The sequence below is a fragment of the Xyrauchen texanus genome, chromosome 44 (genome assembly GCF_025860055.1).
Source record: "Xyrauchen texanus isolate HMW12.3.18 chromosome 44, RBS_HiC_50CHRs, whole genome shotgun sequence".
Taxonomy (NCBI): domain Eukaryota; kingdom Metazoa; phylum Chordata; class Actinopteri; order Cypriniformes; family Catostomidae; genus Xyrauchen; species Xyrauchen texanus.
The window spans coordinates 31,480,255-31,503,740 of record NC_068319.1 but is presented as its reverse complement, the minus strand read 5'-3'; the positions used below and the strand labels follow the sequence as shown (position 1 = coordinate 31,503,740).

The window sequence follows — 23,486 nt, the reverse complement described above, 5'->3', positions numbered from 1 at the left end:
TTTACCATGCACTGAGCCAACTGGAAGAATAGTAGGTGATACTGGTGAGATTGTAGGTCCAGTCCAAATTAAACTGCTGGCAGAAACAAATGAAACTACAGCAAAGGGCAAACACTGCCTGGGTCTTTCATTGAGTTCCTGGTTCTCATTGAAGTCAAACAGAAAAACCTGGAAATATAAAGCTTTGTCATGACTCCTGTTGAACTTCAGATTGAATTGTTTGGAACATTTCTTTCCTAAAATGATGCCAACTCACAGAGGAACCCAGTACTTGCTGCTGGAGACTGTCTCTATGGGATACTGCATCTTTAAACATGTGACAGTCAAAGCCAACTGTGGGATCCTGGGTTTTGTTGAAGTCTGAGCTCTGTGCGATTTTTTTCACCTTTCCATACAGAACCTATAGCCAAAAGTATAGAAATTTCCAGTTGCCATTTCACAATATAAGAACAATGATCAGGACTGTATATGACACAGGAAAAATCCAACAAACCTTGAAAATTAGCAGATTTTTAGTGCTTAATATATTGTTAGTTGATTTCAATGCAACATCTACATGTTTAAACAAATATACTCCATGTGATGGCTTTCCCAGGGCATGCTGGACTGTGCTGCCAACTAGTAGACCATGCTGATAAATCTGTGCTGTCATTTGATCCGATGCAACAAAAAAACAGAATCTTTCCTCCATTTCTCTCCCATGTCTTCCTTTAGCACGCATCTCTGCCCTGTAGAGGCAACCAATGAGCGAGGACAGATATAACATGTTAGTTAAAACCTTTGTTTAAGTTACACACCAGCATACAATTCCCATGGGAAGGATGGTTAATGCTGGTCAGTGCAAGTTTGGTGCAAGTCTAGCTGGTAGACCAGCATAGCCCTGCTTTTCACAAGCAAAACCTAGCTGGTGAAACTGGTTGACGAGCATGGTCTTTCTGATGAAGCAGGTTAAGATAGTTTAAAAGGCTGATGCAGACACCAGCACACTAGCACCCATGCAGGAAGACCAGCACCCAAAACACAGTATAAGCTGGGGACCAGCAATGCTGTTCTTTTCAGCAGGGGTATATACTGTAACAACTAAACATACCGCAAGGGCAGATTAATGTGTTCAACTATGTAAATGACTGGCATTCCAACTTTGCCAACCTGGTCTCATAGAGTCACGTTACTATTCCTACAGTTTTGCAAAATTATTTTTATGTGGTTTATTCTATGTATTGTGGCAGTTTCCTGGTAATTGAACACTAGAGGCACTACTATTTATTCCCTTTCACACAAAATCACGAGTAAAGTGCAGTCACATTTTCCTATGCACAGTGAAATTCTGTGAGCCAAGAAGGTGTGGGCTGGGGCCTGGGTACCTCAGCGAGTAATGACGCTGACTCCCACCCCTGGAGTCATGAGTTTGAATCCAGGGTATACAGGGCATGGAGTGACTCCAGCCAGGACTTCCAAGCATGCAAATTGGCCCGGTTGCTAGGGAGGGTAGAGTCACATGGTTTACCCACCTCATGGTCGTGATATAGTGGTTCTCGCTCTCAATGGTGCACGTGGTAAATTGTCGCTATGTCTCTGCTATGTCTCTGCATCCAGCAAGCCACGTGATAAGATGCGTCTCAGAAGCGGAGGCAACTTAGATTTGTCCTCCGCCACCCAGAATAAGGTGAGCAACTGTGTCACCATGAGGACCTAGTGAGCATTGGGAATTGGGCATGCCAAATTGGGGAGAAAGGGGAGAACCCCCCCCTCCCGAGATGTGCAGTGTTGGGGGTTGTGGGGGTGGGGGCAGGGGCAGGGGCAGGGTTTAGAACCACTGTCATAGAGCATTAACCTTAAAAACTGAAAAATTTGCCTTTAGTGCCACAGAGCTGACATTTTACCTCCGAACTGCCACAATACATGTAATGAACCACACATATATCAATTTGCAAACCACCAGGAAATTAATGGAGCTTTCTGTTGAATTCTGCGGGTACAGATTTTGGTCATTACCTTTTTTCTGCAAACCTTCTAAGAAGCTCCTCATTGTGCACTAAACGAACATCTTTCCAAAGCCATGTGTTTGCTTGGTCCTTACACGTGTCCAGCCTGGAATCTCTCAGTTTCGACTGAATGAGATTGTAATCTCGGCTCTTCTCTGGACATTGCTCCAAAAGGACTGATCCATCAAAAAGAAACCAATTAGCACAGTCGAAAAATGTAACAGAAATAAATTGTATAGGACAATATTTTTACCAGACAGTTTGACTTCTTAATATACATCACAAAGATTGGTCACTCTCATAAGGAAACATCATTCTATATTCTGCAATACACCAAAATGTAGTCAACCCAAAAATATCCCAAATAAATAATTAATATAGAAAAATATATTTGTATTGTGGTTGAAACCACTTCTGTGACAATATCAAAAGATCAGAATCCTTCAAACTGAGGAGAAAAAGTCACCAGTGCGACATTTTCTTATGATAGTGCCCTGGTCTGTTACATATTAATTTTACTGCAATGTTGTTTCAAAGGTTGATTTGCATGCTGTGAAAACCTATGAAAACCTTCTCCAGAGGTCCGTTTCTTCCTTGGTATGGTGAAGTTCCTCAGTGCCAGGGGTCCTGATAACTTTGGCTGGTGTGTTGTGAAGCCCTCTGCTGTCTCCTCATGCTGTCTTCTCTCCATACTTGTTTACAACTGAAACGTACCCTGAAATAACAGTAAACGTATTAATCTGATGTGTAAAAACAGAATATAGATGGCTGTCTGTGGTGTTCAGCCACAGCCCTGTGTATGAGATACACTCTTTTCAGCAGATCTTCACATATGATAAAGCTATCGCCAATTTTAAAGTGTCACTTGTAAAAAAGGCAAAAAGATAAAACACAGAACCTCTATCTGCTCATTTCCTTTCCTTGGTTTTTGTATAGATAACAATAGATTAGCCCTTGAAACTGACTAGGAAGGTCATATTTTGGGATAAAAATGGGTTGTGGACATTAATCCCACATTTAAATGTCTGTGGAGGTCATAAAAGCTGCATTCATAATAATAATATTGTTTGTATATAATTGTAATTTTTATATAATTTGAGATACTTTAAAAAATAGTTTAAAATGGAACAGAACATGTCAACTTTCCAAAAGTATTTCATGTCAACTACCCATATAACCACACTGCCACAGCAGCAGAAGTCAGCACAATGCATGATAAAATGCACCAATGAAATGTAAATCTTTTAGAACTGGTAAGTTGAACATTGCTGGTATTAGGTCTTAGGAGACATAGCTATGATGCAACAACTTCAAGCAAACATTACCACATAAATGCTTAAGCATTGACATGGTCAGTTCAACACAACTTCAGTAATGTTGTACTGATCTGATAATCACATGGATTGATCTCTGAATGAAATATCTGCTATGTGTTTGTTTAAAAGAGAAAGAAAGTCTTTATATTAGAGGTTTATTAGTAAATACACCTGATACCTGATCTTACTTTTATTACTGCATGTCCTCTCTTGCGTACGGCAGGGGTTACACAAAAAACATTATGCTGGTCTTACAGGTGTCAGTACATTTATGAGGAAAATTATCATTTTCGACTTTTAAGATAGAAATGCTAGGTACTTACCATCATGAGAAGTGGCAGTTGAACATGTTTGACATGATCTAAGATGTCTTAGCAGGGAACTGGGCGAAGTTTGTCACTTCAGTTTGAGGAACATCAAGTGAGACATACCAAAAAGGAAATCGCTTGACCTCAAACACTGAACAGCAAGGGCTCAGGAAATTACCTTGTACTGTTAGTACACACACACCACGACTTCTGCTTTAGACCACTCACCAATGAGCCTTAAACACATCAGCCACATAGACATCTGCATCATTGTACTGTAAAAATACTTAGAAATGTGTTTATTTGAGGATTATGTTTCTTTTAGAATCTACTCCTGAAGCAGGTCAAGGGTCATCACAGGACTTCATATTGGAAAGTGCTGGCAGTTTGAAAACGATAATAACGACAATATCCCTGTGCTTTTTATTTGCGATATAGTTGCTTCTTGCTGACATACTGCTTAATAAGCGACATTTGAACAATCGCAATAAAATGGTACACATACATACACGTCCATAACTTGTGTTTCAAATGGATTAACTTTGGATCAAGTGGTCATTATGCAAGAGAGGAAATGAGTTTGTATCAGCTGATGGTCTTTCTCAGAAAGAGAAGCTTCTGTTAACAGTATTCACAGGCATGATCACACTAGCATACAAGCTGTTGTTTTCTGTGTTTCCTTTTTTTTTACTCTTGAATAATTCAGGTCTCAGACAATGTTCTTAAAGCACTGTGAATGCAGCTCTATGAAATAGATAGAAAAACATAACTATGTGACAAAATGACCTGTATTTCGTAAAGATAAGGCCAGAAAGGTTCAGTTGTGGCAACTGATTGTAGTTCTTCCGATCATCTTGCCTCAGCACTTCAAGTTGAGCTTCAGTGAGTCATACACTGTAAAAATAAACGTGTTGTTTCAACTTAAAAAAGCATCCACGCTTCCTGAAAACTAGACTCCACAGCAGGCAGCGAACAGTAAAACACTAGAAAGTAATAAAGTAACACTGTATAGTTTGCATATTAATGCTGTTTATACAGTGGGTGTATTTCTTCTGTCTGTGGATAGCATTAGTTATGATTTGCTTAGTACAGTCAAACAAAGTTAAACAGATTTATCAGCTAACTAAACTAGAAAGACCAGACAGTTTGTGCTATTTGCTTTATTGTTTGTCCATCCATATATCACTGGCAGGATATGACTCGGATGTCTTCTTGACTTGTTCACAGAAAATTCAATAATAAAAAAGACCTAATTTATTATGTAATGATGCAGTTCTTTTATTTTTAGCTTTTGTTTAAACTTAATGTAGTGGGGGGAAAGATGACTACAGCCAACATGTTCATATTTTCCTTTTTTGCCAGCATAAACTTCAACAGACAGATTGCGCTGTGAATTCGGAGATGGAAGGTCAAAAGTTCTTCAGCTAAACTCTGAAATGTGCTTTCCAAAATTCAAACTACTGTCCCCAGTGGCAGAAGCAGGAAGTGTTGCTGAGTCCCAGTTTCTCCCAAGTTTATCTGTCTGCATCCGGTGTCATGATAAATTGAGTCCACCCTGAAAATCTAGTCCCCATGGGGGTGACCGTTTGTAAAACTATCATGTTATCATGATAGCATGTCACTGAAGTCTATGCTAACTGAAAAACACATACAATGACACATCTTTAATTTCACAATCTATAGCTTCAGTTATATACTATCATGTGTAAATTATGGTTTAAAAGTCATTAAATGTTGTATTTACGAAGTTATATCTACATACATCCTAATATGATTTAAAGAATTTTTACTCAGGCAGTGAATATAGTACCCATTAATAGGTCCCTCAGCCAACGGAATTGCTTGTTTGCAGTCACGTGATTCTTATGACGCGCGAAATTCAGATGGAGGACAGGAAGTGAAAAGCAGAATGGAAGAGATGGAGGAAAGTCCGTACTTTACTAGTTTAGATGCGATCACGAGAGAAAGATATAAACAGAAAATCACAACATAAGTTGGACGTGATCCTTGTGTTATGAAGAGGAGCGATTTTTCAACTGAACTGAAATACTTGCCTGCCATCGAGGCGGTAGATATAAGCAACTACCTTGTCCTCCAGACATTCTTCTACTCCAGAAAACAAATGAAAGCATACAAAAGTATGGAGGCATACAACTTTTTTGTTAGTGGTTGGGTCAACGACCACGGTACCAAGGTGCTCCACAATGACTGTCGTGTAGCATTTCTTTTTTGTCCTGTGGATTAACCTAACAACAAACATTAAACGCTGCGGCATCTCTTGTTGTTAGCGTTACGGTTGTTTACGTGATTATTTTAACCACTTTCAAAGGTCCGCCGAAACCCCACTAAAGACATGGATCATTGTGAAACAAGACGAAGTAATTGCATGGCAGGTTAAGTTATTTAAGTTTGCCTGCAAATACTTTGTAATTAGATTTGCTATAGTTACGTATTTTTGTTCAGTTACAGAGGTACAAACTCAAAGAGAAGAAAAAACAATTACTTTAACTATACAAAGTATGGAAACGGCTAACGTTACATAAACATAGCCACATAAGTTGTATTAACTTACCTTTGACGAAGTGGTCACTGCACACATGAGCATTAGCAGACTTGGCTCCTCCAGACAGCAGACGCAGGTTTACAAGCTATTTTTCCAGCGTTTTTCAGTCGATTTCTTGCATTTTCCCCCTTATGAACAACAACTTTTGGTACACGATAAAACTCCTTGTGGTTTCTTGGTTTGGTGGATTTGAGCAACCGTAAACGATGCAAAAAATAGGCATTTTGAGTTTGTGATAGTGCTTTCCTATGTAGAAAATCACTTCCTGCCCTCCATCTGCATTCCGCCCCACAGCAACGCAGTGCCGTGACGAAACAAGCTATTGCTGTGACATCAGAGGGATATTTTAAGGGGGGAATCCATTTGTCATGACACCAAGGCACAACCACTTCAGGCCCACTACACATAACACCCCCTTGGATCATGAAGCGATTCTATTGGCTACAAGAACTTTGAAAAATTCCTATGCAATCACTTAATTTTTCGTAACTTTTTAAATATATCACAAAGAATAACTTTTAAATCACATGTCACATATCATATAATTAAACTGAAGATATAAATGGTAAACTGGTAAATTTCTTTAATATGAAATTTTGTGGAAGTGCTCTTTACTCTGTACCTGAAAATGTTTCTTCAGTTTCTGCTTGTTCAATAATAAAAAAAAAAGATATAAATTGTAAGACAAACATTACGTGAGCATATTAATTGGTTCTCTTCATTTTCATTACATTTCTCACTGTCATCACCTAGTATACGGTTGTATGATTGAATTCAAAAGAACTATTAATTCAGCACTATATTTAACGATTTTACAAACTTTTCTTTTTTTAAATCTTTGTGGTTATGGTTAGGTTTAGAGTTATGGATAGGTGAAGGTGTATGGGTGCTGTGGGACACCAAATAAACACAACAGTGTATGAATGTGACATCCAGTTGTACCAAGACTTTAGGATTTCCCTGCATTACTTGTAGTGAATGTGCCGTGTAATTGTGGAATTTATGTGTCTTGTTGTCTTGCATGTCGAGACAGACCACTCTCAGTTTCTAGGTAAAATGCCCACAGACAGAGGCGTTTCCAGCATTGAAGGACATCCGGGACTTAGCACAGACAATTTTATTTTCACACTAGCAACCACTTCCCTGTAGTCCAAAGCTGGTGAGAGGGTATTCTTTGAGTTTTGCTCTGGCTGGGCCTGTTTCTACAGTTCCTAAACCTTCCACTTTAGTACTATCCTCGACTAACTCATCCTCTCTCCTCCCTGAATCATCTGTGATGCAAAAGAACAGATACAGCACATAACTTATTGCAAATCAGCTTCAAACAACTAATTCATCAAGTGCTACATATTTCAAATTGTAGACCAATACCATTGAAGAAAATGTATTGGGAAGAGCAGATCAGTGGGATTGCCCTAATATCTATCATGATTCTTGAATTTTCATGTACATTAACATAAAGTCATCACAAAAGAGTTATATTATAGTGAGTAAAGTGAGGTAAAAAAAATATTGAATATAAATAATTTATATTTTTTGACATAAATAGTCAAAATGATGTATAAGATCCTAAGTTAAAGCAATACATGAATGACTATAGTCTAAGTTCATTGACACACTATGGCATCGAACTGTATATAATTCTCATCATCTCTATGAGAATAATTCATCTGTCAAAATCCTTTCATTAGGATCATTGGGATAAACAATGTTTCAATTTTAACTTTCTCTAAAGTAAAGTGACTTATTAATTGTTACCAGTTTCCATGCCTGATTCTGGCACAGCTGCTGCTGCTGCTCCTCAGTCTGTTGCTCATCTTTGCTTCATTCTACAAAACCATTTAATCAAATCAAGGTGTATACTTACTACAAACTAATATCACAAAACAAGTCATACATACATTTTATGCTAATTCTTATTGGTTATCCTTAGCGAAAGCAACACCTGATAAACAAGAAAAGAACACTCCGAATGGGACTCGAACCGCGGTCTCTGGCGTGAGAGGCGATTGCGCTAACAAGGAGCTACCAATCTATGGGTCGGTAATGGACCACTTGAGGTTTAGCCTACTGTGGGTGAAAGCCAGCTAGATGATGATCTTCAGACTTTAAGGACAAAAACAAATGTGAATTCTTACCCACTGACTTCTTTCGGAAAAATCCCCAAAGCCTCATTTGCTTAATTTTTGCTGTCTTTCCTGCTAACTGCTGTTAAATCACCACTAAGTAACGTTAGTTGATGTTGTAAGGCGGGTGCCAGTGAGTCTGGGCTACTCCTCGAGAAAACAAAAGGCTCTCATGAGAATTAACATCTGAACTCTCTCTCGCAGATGTAACAGCAACATCCGAGATGCAACATACTGTGCAGCTAACACCTCCCTTCTAAAGACCCTTCATCTCACTCCTCCTCCTCACTTAAAGCTCACTAAAAACCTATGCAATGTGAAGTGTGTACAAAAAGTAACTATAACATGTTTGGTATCATTTAAAGTCTCTCAGTGCGCCTGGTAAACTGGTCTCATCCTCTCAGCCATAATGAAAAGCTAAAAGAAGTTATAAAATATGTGAAATGTGGTGTGCCCCTTAAAGGTGTGCCCTCCCCCAGATCCTCCATACCTCCTGTATGTTAATCTACAGGAACCCCCTCAACAGGGGACCAAAATCTAATTATAATGACAGACACCACCATTTGGTAAGCATGTTGAATTATCTGGGTATTTAAGGAGAGGCCACACATTGCTCAGGGCTCTCTGTAATCAGACGATCCCAAACAGTTTACTGTTTGTAGTTTATTTCAGGTGATTGCAATTCGTATTTCTTATGTTTTCATAAAATGTCTAACTTTGACTTATCAATGTCTAATTGGAATTGATGAATTGATTATGTTACCTGGTCAATAAATTGTCAACATTTGATTTTATTCTGACTGACTCTGACATTGTGTTTCCCAAACAGATTAAACGATTCGTATGTTACCGCAAGTCTACGTCAGATTAGTGACGAATAATATTTGGCATCGATTCAAGTGTACTTGGTTTGCAAAGACAAAAAGGGAATTTCCGTTTAGAACAGCAAACGCTGCTTGACCAATCTAAATCTGGGTGTCTTACCTCTGTTTTAATTTGATGTTTCTCCAGATAAGTGTACGTGGGAAACCACGCATGGCCAATCCAAAGCTATTATAAGAGAAGTTATGTTGGTCAACTTACATCTGTACTAGTGGCCGTGACCTCTACTGAAGAAAACGTTAAGTTACATTCAAGTGTATGCAATTCCATGGGGCTATACTGAAGTATCTTTGATTGTGTATACGTGAACGTGACCGATCTCAGGTATATAGCAATTACCTCTGTTTGATGATCCAATACTGGCCGCTTGTGATCGTGAGACCCGCGGTGTAGAGAAAACACGCGAGGACCTCAAAGCGACATAGTTTCTTAATCGAAACGGGTAAGTACAATTAAAGCGTTAAAGGAATAATCAAACATTCGCTCACTTTTAATGATACTCAGATATCATTAAAAACCTTTTTCATTTATGGAGTCAGATGAAATAACGAGATAATACATAAGAGAAAATGTATTTCATTTAATATTGTTGTGTTGCGTACAAGAAAGACTGTAACGCGCAGAGACCTTCACCCGTATTATTGGAGACCGGCATTGGACCGATAAACGGGCTTACAATGTCAACGACTGTGCAAGCTCCTCCTTTACCTGCTGCATATTCAACAGAGAGGAAGAAACGGAGTCGCCCATAGGCTACCGACAGCAAAGGAACTTATTCTATAGGCTAGATTATGCCTATGTCTATTTTTACAGGCTGTATGCAGTATGTGCAAAGCCAAAGCACAATGAAATAAGGCAACTTATGATTTCGGAGGTTTACATAGGCTTTTGTCTGGTTTCATATTTGTCAGTCAACTTTTCAAAATACATTCGGGGCTACACTCAAAACATTCGGGGCTGAAGCCCAGGCAAAATCGGCTGACGCCACCTCTGCCCACAGAGGGGCCCCAAAATCTAGTTGTATATGATCTAATACAGAGGAAGGCATATTTTTATGATCCAGATGCCCTAACCCAAACCTGAACCTAACATTCAGTGGAGTCAAAATGTAATCTCAGAGGCAAAATGGAGCCTTCAAATCACGCTCACCATTGATCAGGTGAACACGATTACTTCCTGGTTTTAGACAGGATCAGAACCCGTCTTTGAGGCTACTGATCAGAAGAACCGCAGGAAAAGGTAAAAACTTATGAATTGATGCAAAAATGTGTAATGGGCGATGGCACTTGTCGGTAGCTCAGCAGAATGATTGATGTCAAAGCAATGGAACATTCGGTTGCAACATGTCGACTTCTAGTGTTATCATATTCTCATGATCCCGACCTTACAACCAGTGACCTCTGAAGGGTTAATAAAACACACACACACACACACACACACACACACACACACACACACACACACACACACACACACACACACACACTTTAAACATAAAAAAGTTGTACTTTATTAGATTGTCTGTGGAACTTTTACACACAAATATTCTGTTACTGTAAATAAGCATGATGGATTTCAACTTGTACTTTGGTGAGGATTTCCACCATGACATGTCACTCAAATATGTATCATGTACAGTACTATTGACTGTAAAGTGTGAGTCTGCCAGGGTATTTAGCCTTTTCCCTGCTAACTTGTCTGATGGTTTGCAGCTGTTCTGGTCATTAATAAAAGATCAATTAGCTTTAACATTAGTAAACCTTTCCTATATCATTCTGTTCACTGCCAATCAGTAAATGCACAGTAACTGCTGAATTAAGCCAGACATGTTGGCAGGGAGCATCCAAACAGATCAAGCTAAGATCGTCTATCTATCAACACAAAGCAGTGTGTGAATATACCATGTATGCATGATTTACAGTTACACATTGAGAAAGGACATGTTGTCGTTCATCTTGAAGACAGCATCTAGCCTCAGGTTTACTCTACTTTTTCCATTGTCATTCAACATGCATGCAGCTAGGGTCCAGTTCAGCACCTTTATGTGTTCTCATATAGCACCATTTTTTCAGATAAATTTTAAAGTTTGTTAGGACCCAACTGTTGGCATGCATGAACTTCATATTTAAAACATCATATTTCTCCAGATATGTATCCTACATGTTTCAACCTTTTAAAAACATTACAAGGCAAAAAAAAAAAAAAAAAGAAGTTATATTCATACTGTACCATACATGTTAAACACAGTACCCACATTAAAGAAAGTGCTACTAGACAGAACGATTTCTTCTTGTTTTTGAGTTGTATAATATTGGAAGCTTCTACAGAAGGACACACTAATGTTGTACATTACTTTATCTAAAGATACACTGAAACATTTTCAAAAATGATTTTTGCCATCTTTTAAAATCATTTCACAAACACTGATACTCCTTAAGCCCAACTACAGATGGTCCACACAAAGATAAAAGAGACATCTTCAGAATAACCATTCTTTTTTCTTAACTTTTCTTTTTAAACATCACATTACCCACACAACTATCAAGAACACATATAGAGGTATGCATCTCTGCTCTGCTATTTTAAAACTTTTCCCATTGTATTTTTTTGTTTTTGTTGTCACATTCAAACTTTTTTCTGTCTATGGTAATTCTTCATTTTGTTTTCTCACATCATACTTAAACATTTCACGCTCTAGCGATGAAAGGCGAACAACTTGGAACCTAAACTCAATCATTACTATCACAATGTAATGATTTAAGGCCTATAGCTTGAAAATTGTTATGTATAACAGTCTAATTTCAAATTCAAGTGTTCATGTAAACTCATTAATTGTATTTTCAGATGGCCTAACATATGAACGTGTCTTGAGGTCTATTTTCCTGTATAATCGTAAAGCAATCAGGAAATCAGCTATTTTATCAGGGTGAAAAATTACACTAAAAATAATGTCATATTTGTATCCCACCTATAAATAAAATGAGAAATACATCATACGAACACTGCTCTCTTCTGGTCATGCATTGCACATACAGTACATATATAACAAGCATACATTTACTCTTTTTTTTTTGAAAAGGGAACAAACCTGTACTCAGATTTGTAAAGTGCACATGGTTTATCCATACATGTTCACTGCTTCAGAGGTTAAAGAGAACAACCGTTCAGACCTCACTTCTGAACTTGTCAAATGTCTCATTCAAGGGTAACGTTCAGAATATTTTGATGCCCTTAGTAGAGAAGGAAGTTCAAAATTAAGAAAAAAACTGGTTCAACTGTTTAACTAGTTAATCTAATACAATACGAGTAGATACTGCCAACCGTTGCAGCCCTTGTTGTAGAAAATGTGGTTGCAGACAACCATAGCAAACAAACAAGACAATCGCAATGAAATCAGGTGTCAGTTAAACAGACAAAACTCTTGGTCTGATATCAGGGCTCAAGAATAAAAGGCCGAAACATACTCTGCACAAGTACGTGAACGCTTTACTTGCTGCGCAAGCTCAATTTCACGCCCAGTCATGTACAGACACAAAATACACAAGTACTTTCCATTCTCAACTTTGCCACAAAGGGGCGCTATAGCGAGATAACTGTGAACTGTCAGCTTTTATGGTGAGTTTTCTCTTTCGGGGCAACTACTGTCATGGCAGGAAAACAGTTTGAAGAGAATATTGATGAGAAAGTTATAGTCAGTATATTTATAGCAACCCAATAACACTGTTTAATGAAGGTAACTCTAATCGCCCCCTTGAGGTTTGTTTGACTTCTGCGTACGTGTACTTGCGTAAAGTTTCTGACCAAATGATGGTGAGAGAGTTTCTGGCCAGTTGACGGAACTGTAACTTACTGGTCATGTAATGGTTTACATGAGTCTTTCAAGAGTTGTTCTTCTACATGACTTTCCATACTGAATGTTGTTTTTGCAAATAATGCTGAATGCTGGGAAAGTGTAAATATTAATGTATAGCAGTCATGGAGTTATACAATACTGGATAAGTTCTGTAATATCCAGCTATTATTGTAAATAAATAAAAAATGCAAACATACTGCTAAAAATAAAATGATGGTAACACTTTATTTTACAGTGTCCTTGTTATACATTTTACATCTATTGACTATAGTAACGACAGTAAATTATGCATAATTACAAGCAACTAACCCTAATTAAAACCCTAACCCTATAGTAAATAAATGTTGTTAATATTACTCAGTACTTACTTGTACTGTGTAATTCCACTGTAACAAGGACACTATAAATGAGTGTTTTTTTTTGTGGTGGGGCCAGTGAAAATGTTGAACGTGCTTGTAAAAATCTGTACTCGGTTGGATGGTCAGACAGAAGAAAACAAAATCCTTTTTGTTGAGACCTGGATACACTTATGAACTAACACACAACTAATTCTGGTCAAATCAGCCAGAAAGAGCTAAACGTGAGCAGATGAATGTACTTTTGAAAGGCTGAGGTGATATAATGAGTTCATCTGGGAGAGCGATTGTCACTATTATCACACAAATGCGAGTCCTCTTAGCAGTGTTGAAGCAGGTGCAGCAGCTCAAAGTGCTGTTTGAATAAAGTGCTTCCTGTGGGGAGGTGTCTCTTATAGATCTTAACACTAACCCATAAAATATACTCATAATTCACAGTTATATTCTGCTAAAACACACACACACGTACACACTTACAAACAGGTGAAAAAGTATTGAATAGCTGATGAAAACTATATGAATCAGCATGTATCAATAGAAGTGCCGAAACGCATTGCTTTTTTGTCAGCTGGACAATAATTGCACATGTGAACATGCCTAAATTAGTAGACAGTACTAGTAAAAAAAGAAAGCTAAATATTTGTTTAGTTGTGTTCAACAAGAAAACAACTGTCTAGATGCATGAACGTACATGCCTCTAAAATGCTACAACCCCCCAGAAAAAAAGGTTTTGTAAAGGCAACTAGATAACATCCACTGTATTTCTATGATAGTACACTAGCATACAGCTCGTAGTATATTTGAATGAACTTTAGTATGCCATACAAATACGGTGCATAGTATGCCCATTTTCAGAACAGATTTTACATCTGGATGACATACTAAATATGTCAAACTCTAAAATACTCTTCCACTGTTCTGACCTTCCTTTTCAGCATTTAGAAACATGGGGACATCTGGGGATGCGGCAGCAGTTTGCGGGTGAACACAAAATTATCATATAGTATTTCCCAAAATGATTACTTATGACAGTATATATTATCTTGAACACAACTATTGTTTCTTATTTGAAGTGCATTTTACATGCCGAGCTCAGCGCCAAATCTTACACAAGAATCCTCAAGTGTTTGATGCTAATTGCTTAAACGTACATAATGTTATTGGGCTTTACATTTAAACATAATTTGACAGCCCATTTATATTTTTTACGTAAATAAAACACAATAATGTTTTAGTTGCTTTCGCTCAGTTCTTGTTAAATGCCACTGACAAGGACTGAGAAAAAATTATGGAAAATTATTGCACATATGATGTTATTGTTTATCAAGCGATTCAGCATCTGTCTGGTCAGAAAGTTGGACAATGCTGAAAATCAATACGTAAAGACAAAAAAAAAACCATTCTAATCGAGTTCACTATGGCTGGGTAAAAAATATTGATTTTCTAATTAATCACAATCTTCATTTGAATGATCGTGAGTGATATCAATTCTTAAAATCAGTCTTTTCCATTAAAGTTTACTTCAGTTTTGTTTGGGTGGATTATTACACCTGTTAAATAAATTGCAATTGAACTGCATATTTTGGGACACGTTGTAAATTTTTTCTGAATGTACCAAGTTTCCTTTAAAGCATTTGCGGAGAGAATTTCTATCAGAATCGAAATAAAAATGTAATCAAGAGTTGGAATCAAATCAGGTGATCTGTATTGATACCCAGCCTTAAAGTTCAATACTTATTCTAGGACATGGCCATTTACACACTATACATTTATGTATAAAATGAATGGCTCAAACAATGTCATGCTTAATGCTCTATAGTTAAACAGAAGACTAATCCAATCATTTATCAAGGATGAAAATCGTTCAACTAACATTACTTCAGATCTAAGTTAGGTGGTTGGTTCTCAAAAAACAAAGCTTTTTATAAAAGCCAACTAGTGTGTACACCCAAATCAGGTAAATATTAATGCACTTTTTGGTTTCTGATTTAAGATGGGAAACACAGTTCGTGCAATGGAGTGTCGCAGTTGATCTTTTGAGATAAAGCTTCAAACATTGCCACCTTTCAAAGACTTTGGACCATTGAATTCCATGAAGCTACAAAATACCCAGCAGATAATCATTATTAATGAAACTGTGCAAAATATGTAGAATTGATTAAATATCTCTGATGCGAGTGCTTGATATGATCTTTGATGTCTTAACCCGTCTGTTACCAAAGATTACCACTATTCAGAAATTGCACAGTAGCCTCATATATATTACTGCCTTTGATAAACTGTGTTTTAGAGACCAAATCCTAACCCTCTAGTTAGAGACAAAAGCATACTATATCCTTTAAAGAGATCATTATTTGATTGCCAAATTACATACATTGCACTATAGCCCCATGTATATTACTACATTTGAAAAACTGTGTTAAAGAATATTCCAGGTTTAATGCAAGCAAATCTCAATCGACAGCATTTGTGAAATAATGTTTGTGAAAAAATGTGTGTTCCAGTGAGACACTTCCAATGGAAGTCAATGGGGTTTAATCTGTAAACATTAAAATACTGTTTCAAAAGACAAACAATATGTGTGTTAACATGATTTTACTGTGACAACTTTACACTCAATGAGTTTTAACAGAAGAATTAACGGAAGTACTTTTATAAAAATGATAAGCTTCACATTTCTGCTTTAAGCCTTCCAAAAATGGGCCCCATTCATTTCCACTGTTAGAGCCTCACTGGAACAGTGATTTTAGATTTTTGTTTTAAAGAAAAAGATGGACGGTCAAAATGACTTTTTGAAATGCTGTCGAGTGAGAATAACTTGTATTGAACCCGGAATCTTCCTTTTAGCCAAGGAAGTATTCAATCATTCATTCTTGATTTACTATCACACTGATATACAGTACACAAGCAGAGCTGTCTGTCTCTCTCTGTCTCTCTCACACACACACAGACACGCTGCAGATTCAGAACAACTGCAAAAAGCCGAACCTCTCTAGTCCACCAGACACATTCAAATCAGCAGAGCCTCTCTGCTCGATTATGAGCTCTATATGAAAATAAACCACACGAATGTTTGAATAATGGACAAGAACATGAGGGAGTTGGTTTAGAAAGTGCTGTTGTGGTTGTCCAGAGTTAACTAGTACAGTAAGAGGTTAGAGGTACACCTTTCGACAACAACAGAAGCATTATTTGTGTCAATCATCGTGCTCGTCTGTGTCTGTCCGCTTGTCTTTATGGCAGCTGAAGATGTGTCGCATCTCCTCCTCATACCTGATGAAGTTCTCGCCGAAACGGGCCCAGGCTTTCAGAGGAACGGTGATGGTGCTCCTGTAGGGCTGTCGGACCTCACTGATCTTCAGAAACACGCCGAACCTGTTCGAGCCCAGGTCGAAATAAAAGCGTTTATTGTCGACACGGAACGACGCGGCCTCGGGGAGCTCGGGCGACTCCTCGTGGTTACGCGCGGCCCGGTCGGGATCGTCGTCGCCGTAATCGTCGATGAGTTGAGACAGCGCGTCCCTGAACTCGATGAGCCCTTGAGCGGGCAGCACGATCGTCTGCTCGATGCCCTGACCGTAGTAGCCCATGGTGCCGTGTCCTCTGTTGACGGTCTGTCTGATGCGCAGAAACCGACCACGCTGGTTCTCCTTCAGGTCCAGGTAGTATCTCCTGTTGTCCCTCTCGATGAACTCGCTCTTCAACACCCGGTGGATCTGCTCCTCGGACGCGGCGGAGCCGGTGGATGATGCCGGCTGATCCGGCGCTGCTCTCCTGCGGTCCATCACGCGGCCCTGGCCGTTACTCTGCTCCTCCGACCGCGACGCCTGCTGGCATCCTCGGAGCCCGATGTGCGCGTAATAATCGATGAAATCCCCCAGGCAGTAGCGCAAATCGGGCGCCATGGACATGGACAGGGTGAGCTTGCTCTTCCGTATGTTGTCGTGCCGGCCTCGGCCGATCCACACCTCGGCGATCTTCAGGAAGCGACCCCTGGTGCTCTGCTTGACGTCCAGGTAGAAGCGCTTCTTCTGAATATCCACGCGTTTGGACGCGAGCTCCTGTATGTCTGATGCTTTGCTGCTCTCGCACTGCTGCGAGTATCCTGATGTCATCCTGCCTCTGTCTCTGTCCATCCCCCTCCGGTGACTATCGACCATAATCATTCACAGCAATACGCGCTTCATCGCTGCTCTCCATACATCGAGTGTTTGTGTATTATTCCGCTTTTAGAGTTTCGTCGACTGAACTAAACCTGAAAATGGCAGCAGCGGCGTCTCATCGACTCTCTTTGTCCTGATGTAAGGTCACGCGAGGCGCGGAGGCACGTACATATTGCACGGTATTTTAAAAGCTCTTGTTTTGCGTCTCAGCATTCATCTGACACTTTTCTCTTGCCAGCTGGATTGAGAGAAGATAGAGAGAAAGAGCGGGTCTCTATCGAGGGCGCTGCTGCTCTAGTGCGAATGAGAGACGAATGAACTCGATGACCCATTCTGCCCCCTCCCTCCACAGAGCTGCAGCTCAACGCTGCTCATGATACAGCACACTGGAAGGATGCAGAATCGTAAAAATCGTACATATGGAACAAAACAATATGAAAATTCTAAGCAAAAAATGTAGCGACAATGTTGTTCACATTTTAGTTCATGCATTTAATATTCACCAACTGTATAAGTAATTTCTACTGCTCTGATTCTTTTGAAATTCGGTGTCCGCTTATATTATTGCTCCTGTATGCTACATTGTTTGTTCTTTTCTTCATTTGTCAATCACTGGACACACGTGTCTGCTAAATGATTCAAATTGGTCTACATTTTTCACTTAAACCTGTTATAAGGTTTGTTATAGGGCCAGTGGTGGCTCAGCGGTTAAGGCTCTGGGATACTGATCGAAAGGTCGGGGGTTCTGTCATCCTGCTGTTACCACTGTTGGGCCCTTGAGCAAGGCCCTTGACCCTATCTGCTCCAGGGGCGCTGTTTCATGGCTGACCCTGCGCTCTGACCCCAGCTTAGTTGGGATATGCGAAAACAACTGCATTTCATTGGCTCTACACAATGACAATAAAGTTGAATCTTAATCTTAAGAAGCTGTTCTGACTGAATTTGAGCAATATGAAAATTAAGACCTGTTGAGACTTTTTGATTTTTAAACAAATAGCGAAGAAGGTGATGTGTTCTTTCATTTTATCGCATGTGTTTGTCCACTGTGGTCTGCTGATCTTTTTGGGTTAAGCCCAAAGTGTATTTCGGTTTTGACCCGGTGGAATCATGTGACAAAGCAACACAATCTCATTCATTTTCACTACGAGAAGAGCGACTTCTGGCGACATGAGCTGCAGTGACTGTTGACGACAGAGATCACCATAGCAAGGGACAGAGAAAGTTGAGAAAATTTCAACTTTATACAAATTACATGTGATATTCTGGAGCTCGCCAGTTGATTCCTACATTACATAGATCGTTCATCTTGTTAATGATAAGATGCATTGAGCACTGCTGCAAGTTATATAAAAACACTGACCCCTTCCAAATGTTCATTTTTACAAGCAATTGAACTGATTCCATGTCAGATTAGAATTATGTCTTAGTTGTACCGGTAGTATAACCTGTAATCTGAATTTCCAAAGCTACGGCCAGACGTGCAATCCAGCAATAACATTAAAGCAAGAGCAGTAAGAATGCCCACCAGCAACACAGATCCCTGGCGTGTGAACGGGGCTTTTAAAGCATCTGCTTACAGACGAACAATAGCCTTTCAGTGTATACTTCATTTGACTGTGCACGCATAAACATGCGTGCAACGATTGCTATGAGAGAGTGGACTATTTCTCTTCAAGAGTTTAGACTCATAGTCTTTATGTTCCCTCAGATTGGAGTTATACAACTGCAGGTATCTGCAATTCAAATATGTAGTTTTACTGGAATGTTTTGTGGCCATCACATGGATTTTGACAGCGGTCTATAAATCCCCACATATCTTTGCTGGAAGCAGTGTTGGGTACATTACATTACAATGTTTAGATAAGAAAGTTTCAGTAATAAACCCGGACAGACGAAGAAACTCACAACCTACCCCCTCCCGGATGGATGGAGTACCAGCAATGAGTTTATTTCAATAAAAGCACTGAATAAAAGTTCATGTAATCAATCCTGTAGTGGTAGGGATTTTGATTCAACGCAGTGACTCAAGTCGACCATTTCTGCAAATTATGCCTTTGCCTGAGTAGGTGGTGGCAACAAATGAGCATCTTTGTTGTGTTTTAAATGAGTCATAGAGCCAAAAGCACCAAGTCCTTCATGACTAAAACAAGTCTAATTATCCTTTATTAAAACCTTTGTGTCTACAAATCTCCTAAGTGTCTTTAGCAGAGTGTTTAAACATCATAAGCATTTTCCCCCACAAATGACAACAACGTATATCTATCATTTGGTAAACTGCTGAGCATGACTTTTATCAAGCTATACCAAAAGGACAACAATATTAGCCTAAAACATCTAATGTGTGGCCATCAGTTAATTTGACTAATAATTAATCTGGGCCCCTTCTCTTCTTGTTGAACTAGATTGAAAAAAAAAAACAAATGACATGCCTCCTCACATTCAGTCAGTCAACAGATCCTTGAATGAGGATCCTCTTAAAAGCTAATTTTGTTCACGAATGAGATGTACCACCAGCGCATTCAGTTCGGTCATAAACAAGAAGTCCCGTTCAGACTAAAATCACAGAGAAACCAATGATATGCTTCTCCACAGCCTGCACTAGAATGCTATTGGCTGGCACTATAGTCAGACTTTACAGGCAAGAAAAGCCGCCAAAGCTGTCTCAAGCTTTAAACTAGAGCTCATTGGCTTAGAAAGGGAAAGACTCCAGTGAACGAGAAATACGAGTCAGTATATGGAAGTGAACAAGAATGATTAATTCACTTAAAAGATTTGTTAAATATAACATGAACAAAAATCACTAAAATGCTTAAAATAGTTACTGCAGTTTGATTACACACATTAAAAAATGTAATGCAGTCTAATTTTCCAATAAGTACTTGATTTTTGAAATCTGATTACATAATCTAGAATTCATGCAGTTCATTACATCCAAACACTGGTTATGAGCGTAAAAACTTTCACATTTGTAGAACACAACAGAGATATGCAGTGATGTGACATACTGCATGCATTTCCAAATGTATCCTCCAATAGATGTGGCTATAATATCTTTTCCATTTTCATGAACTATTTGTGTAAATTAATAACTCACTGGCCTACAATTTGTGCAATATCACTAGTTGCACAATGCTCAGTATCATCTACTTTAAGTGGAGTTGTCAACCCGTCGTAATTAAACATAAAGCTGCAATATAACTTTTGTCTGTGTGTCATCTTGGACTTACACTGACACCTAGTGGTTTGGATGCAACATCATTTAAAATCAATAGTTTTCAGTTTCAGATGCCCTTGTAGAAGTGTATTCACAATCTTCAATGATTACTTTAATCAGTGATGAAAGTGTCAAATAACAGGACGTTACAGGACAGTATTCGGCGGGTCATGTGATTCTAACGCTCTATGTAGAATAAAACAGCTTTTATAAGTTTACTGATATGACTGGAGTCTTCATTTTAATGCGAGCGCTCATGATGTCCTACATATATTGCTAAATTATGATTCACATCTTTAGGAGTTCAACTTTTTTAATTCGAGGAAAACATTATTGAGTGCTCCTTTAACAAATAGAACCTTATTGTTAATGGTTACACTGTAATTATTATACTTGCATTTAGCATGACATTCATTCATTGAGACACCGGTTAATTTGTATTTCTAGAAAAAAAGTTGAAACGTTATTAAAATGGTGAAAAACTTGAAATGGTGAAGAAATGCTGTATTGTATCAGGACCTAAAATACACACTTTCCTATACATTCATGTACATTTTAACCAAATATTCTTGGACACATAATAAAAGCAATCCATTCATCACATCTGCATCTGGATTTTTTAAAGTAATGGGAATTTTCACATTTCATGATTTTGCCCAGGGCCCCACAAGCCCACGTGTTGACTTTGGTTGTGCCACTGGCATTAAACCCATGAAAACTGACAGTAAATGCCTGAAAGTTCAGTGAGCTCTATGCTTAACCAGCATTGCTGGACATCACAGGCACCTGCAGCATTTTTAAACATTAATTTGCATATTAAATGCAATCAGCTCGCTAGATTTGTAAGACACCGTGATCGGGTTTATTTCACTCCAGTCCCGCACTTGGCACTGGTTCATAAAATCCCACACGAGTTCGGCAGAAGTACGCGAGGATACTTGTATAAATATGAATTAACATACAGTGAGTAATTAAAGCCTTAGGTGGAATATATGAAGTGTGGAATAAAATGCAGAATAATAAACATTCACGCAGCGCTGTTAAATGTGAAGTTTGTGATGTCACGGTAAATATTTAACAGTGTCAACAGTAATGTTAATGATATCGCTTGGAAACAAATACTATTACCAACCGTACTGTTGTAATTTAGCCATACAATTTGGTTGTGTGCTTTATTTGTAAAGACAGATTAAATGAAGCTGTTATGGGTGACACATCTCTACCTGAATGGATAGATAACCACAATCCTCATCGGGAGGATCACGTGAACAAACTAAACAACATAAACCGTACATAAATACTTACTGCATATAAGCCATAAATACAAAAACAAAAAGTATACACAATAAATATAAACAGCACATAATTAATTTAAACCATATATTGCAAACTACTGACCTGTTTGATCCTAGTCTTTTTCTTCGTTCATCCTTGTGATGGTGTGTACAGTATCATACCCTCCCGGTCATGGTCAGTCCTCTTTGTCTCTGTGCTTTCACTAATGTGGATGTTTTTCATTGGTTGAGAGAGTAAAAGCAACTTATTTGCATTATTTACTGAGACACCTGCAGCATTATGCTCATATTCAAATCAAACCAAAGCACTGAAGCACTGTTTGCAGGTCAACAGTCAAGAAATACTGGTTTACTTATACCAGCTTATTAAAGATACATCATATTTATGATGCTATCTATGCGGCATGAACAACAGGCATGTGACCTGGAGGACTCCACATTTAGGAAGATCTTGTTAGGGTGAAAGTAGGTAAAGCAGCATTTATAATGAATGTGATCTGTACAGTTTGCGTGATACTTTCAGTGTATAGATAAGATTGGTTTCCTGTGACCGAACAGAAGCGTGCTATACTGATGGTGTGATATTTGCATATCACCTTTACTGAAAACTGACACACTCATGCTTCTTTCTCAAAGGCAGCAGTCTGTCACTCATGACTTCTTGGACAAATAAATACATCTTTATTCTTATGTGACAAAATACTGTATATATTTTAAGGATGTTCTAAAAGCATTTTGTTGTACAGTGAATAACTTTGCGGTTAATCAGTCAGAGTTAAGCAATATTATTCAAAAAGAAAAGAACTAAAAAACTATTATTTTGCTTAACCAGTAAACAAACCCTGCACAATTAGAGCATCCTGCACCAGTATGAAAAGCACTTGGCAGATTGCATGTTCTGTGTTTCCCCATCATATATCTAACACTGTCATTAAGAGCTGCAGCTGTAACAGGAAACGTAATCTGTGAAAATGTACTCTTTAGTTATTATGCAATTACAATAAGTAATTAAGTACAATCTTAACAGTAGTTGATGTAAATCTAAATACATGACACTGCATGAAAAGAGCTGTATCTGGACCAGTACACTCCTGTATAAACCACTGAATTTTGGAAGCATTCAGAAATCTACTGGCCCACAGTCTCAAATTCCACAAGTCTGTTTACATCCGATTATATACCATTTCGGCTGTATAAAGACTGACGATTCCTTCCGTTTTAGGGCCATTTGTTCCCATGCAAAGTTGTCTTTCAGGAGACTTTTTCACACCAGAGTCACATTTGCATTTCTCACCTTCTAGATAAAATGGTCACCCCTATTGGTCATTTATGTCAAATTGGATTGGCTGCCCTTAAACTTAACCTACCTTTCAATCTTGACAAACATTGGGCACTGCATACACTGGCTTACATTTTATTGGTTAC

At 38.5% G+C, this 23,486-nt stretch overlaps 2 protein-coding genes across 4 annotated transcripts in view; both read right to left on the bottom strand.

The window, feature by feature from the left end:
• LOC127636781 (uncharacterized) overlaps window positions 1-22,235 on the bottom strand; it is a 29,954-nt gene extending 7,719 nt beyond the window's left edge. Inside the window, exons 1-6 of one of the 3 annotated variants that reach the window (XM_052117510.1) lie at window positions 22,165-22,235; window positions 2,556-2,700; window positions 1,996-2,161; window positions 494-728; window positions 257-400; window positions 6-168 (exon numbers count right to left, since the gene is read on the bottom strand). In XM_052117510.1, coding sequence (XP_051973470.1) covers window positions 6-168; window positions 257-400; window positions 494-728; window positions 1,996-2,161; window positions 2,556-2,676 — 829 coding nt within the window. In that variant the 5' untranslated portion in view covers window positions 2,677-2,700; window positions 22,165-22,235. Of the gene's footprint in view, window positions 1-5; window positions 169-256; window positions 401-493; window positions 729-1,995; window positions 2,162-2,555; window positions 2,701-3,624; window positions 3,713-22,164 lie in introns of those variants that run through there. The other 2 variants (XM_052117508.1, XM_052117511.1) reach the window with 2 other exon arrangements.
• On the bottom strand, window positions 16,242-17,823 carry LOC127636782 (purine-rich element-binding protein gamma-like). Its single transcript, XM_052117512.1, has one exon. It carries the CDS (start codon window positions 17,553-17,555, stop codon window positions 16,587-16,589), a length of 969 nt encoding a protein of 322 aa, XP_051973472.1. The 5' UTR covers window positions 17,556-17,823; the 3' UTR covers window positions 16,242-16,586.
• Window positions 22,236-23,486: the final 1,251 nt, after the last annotated feature.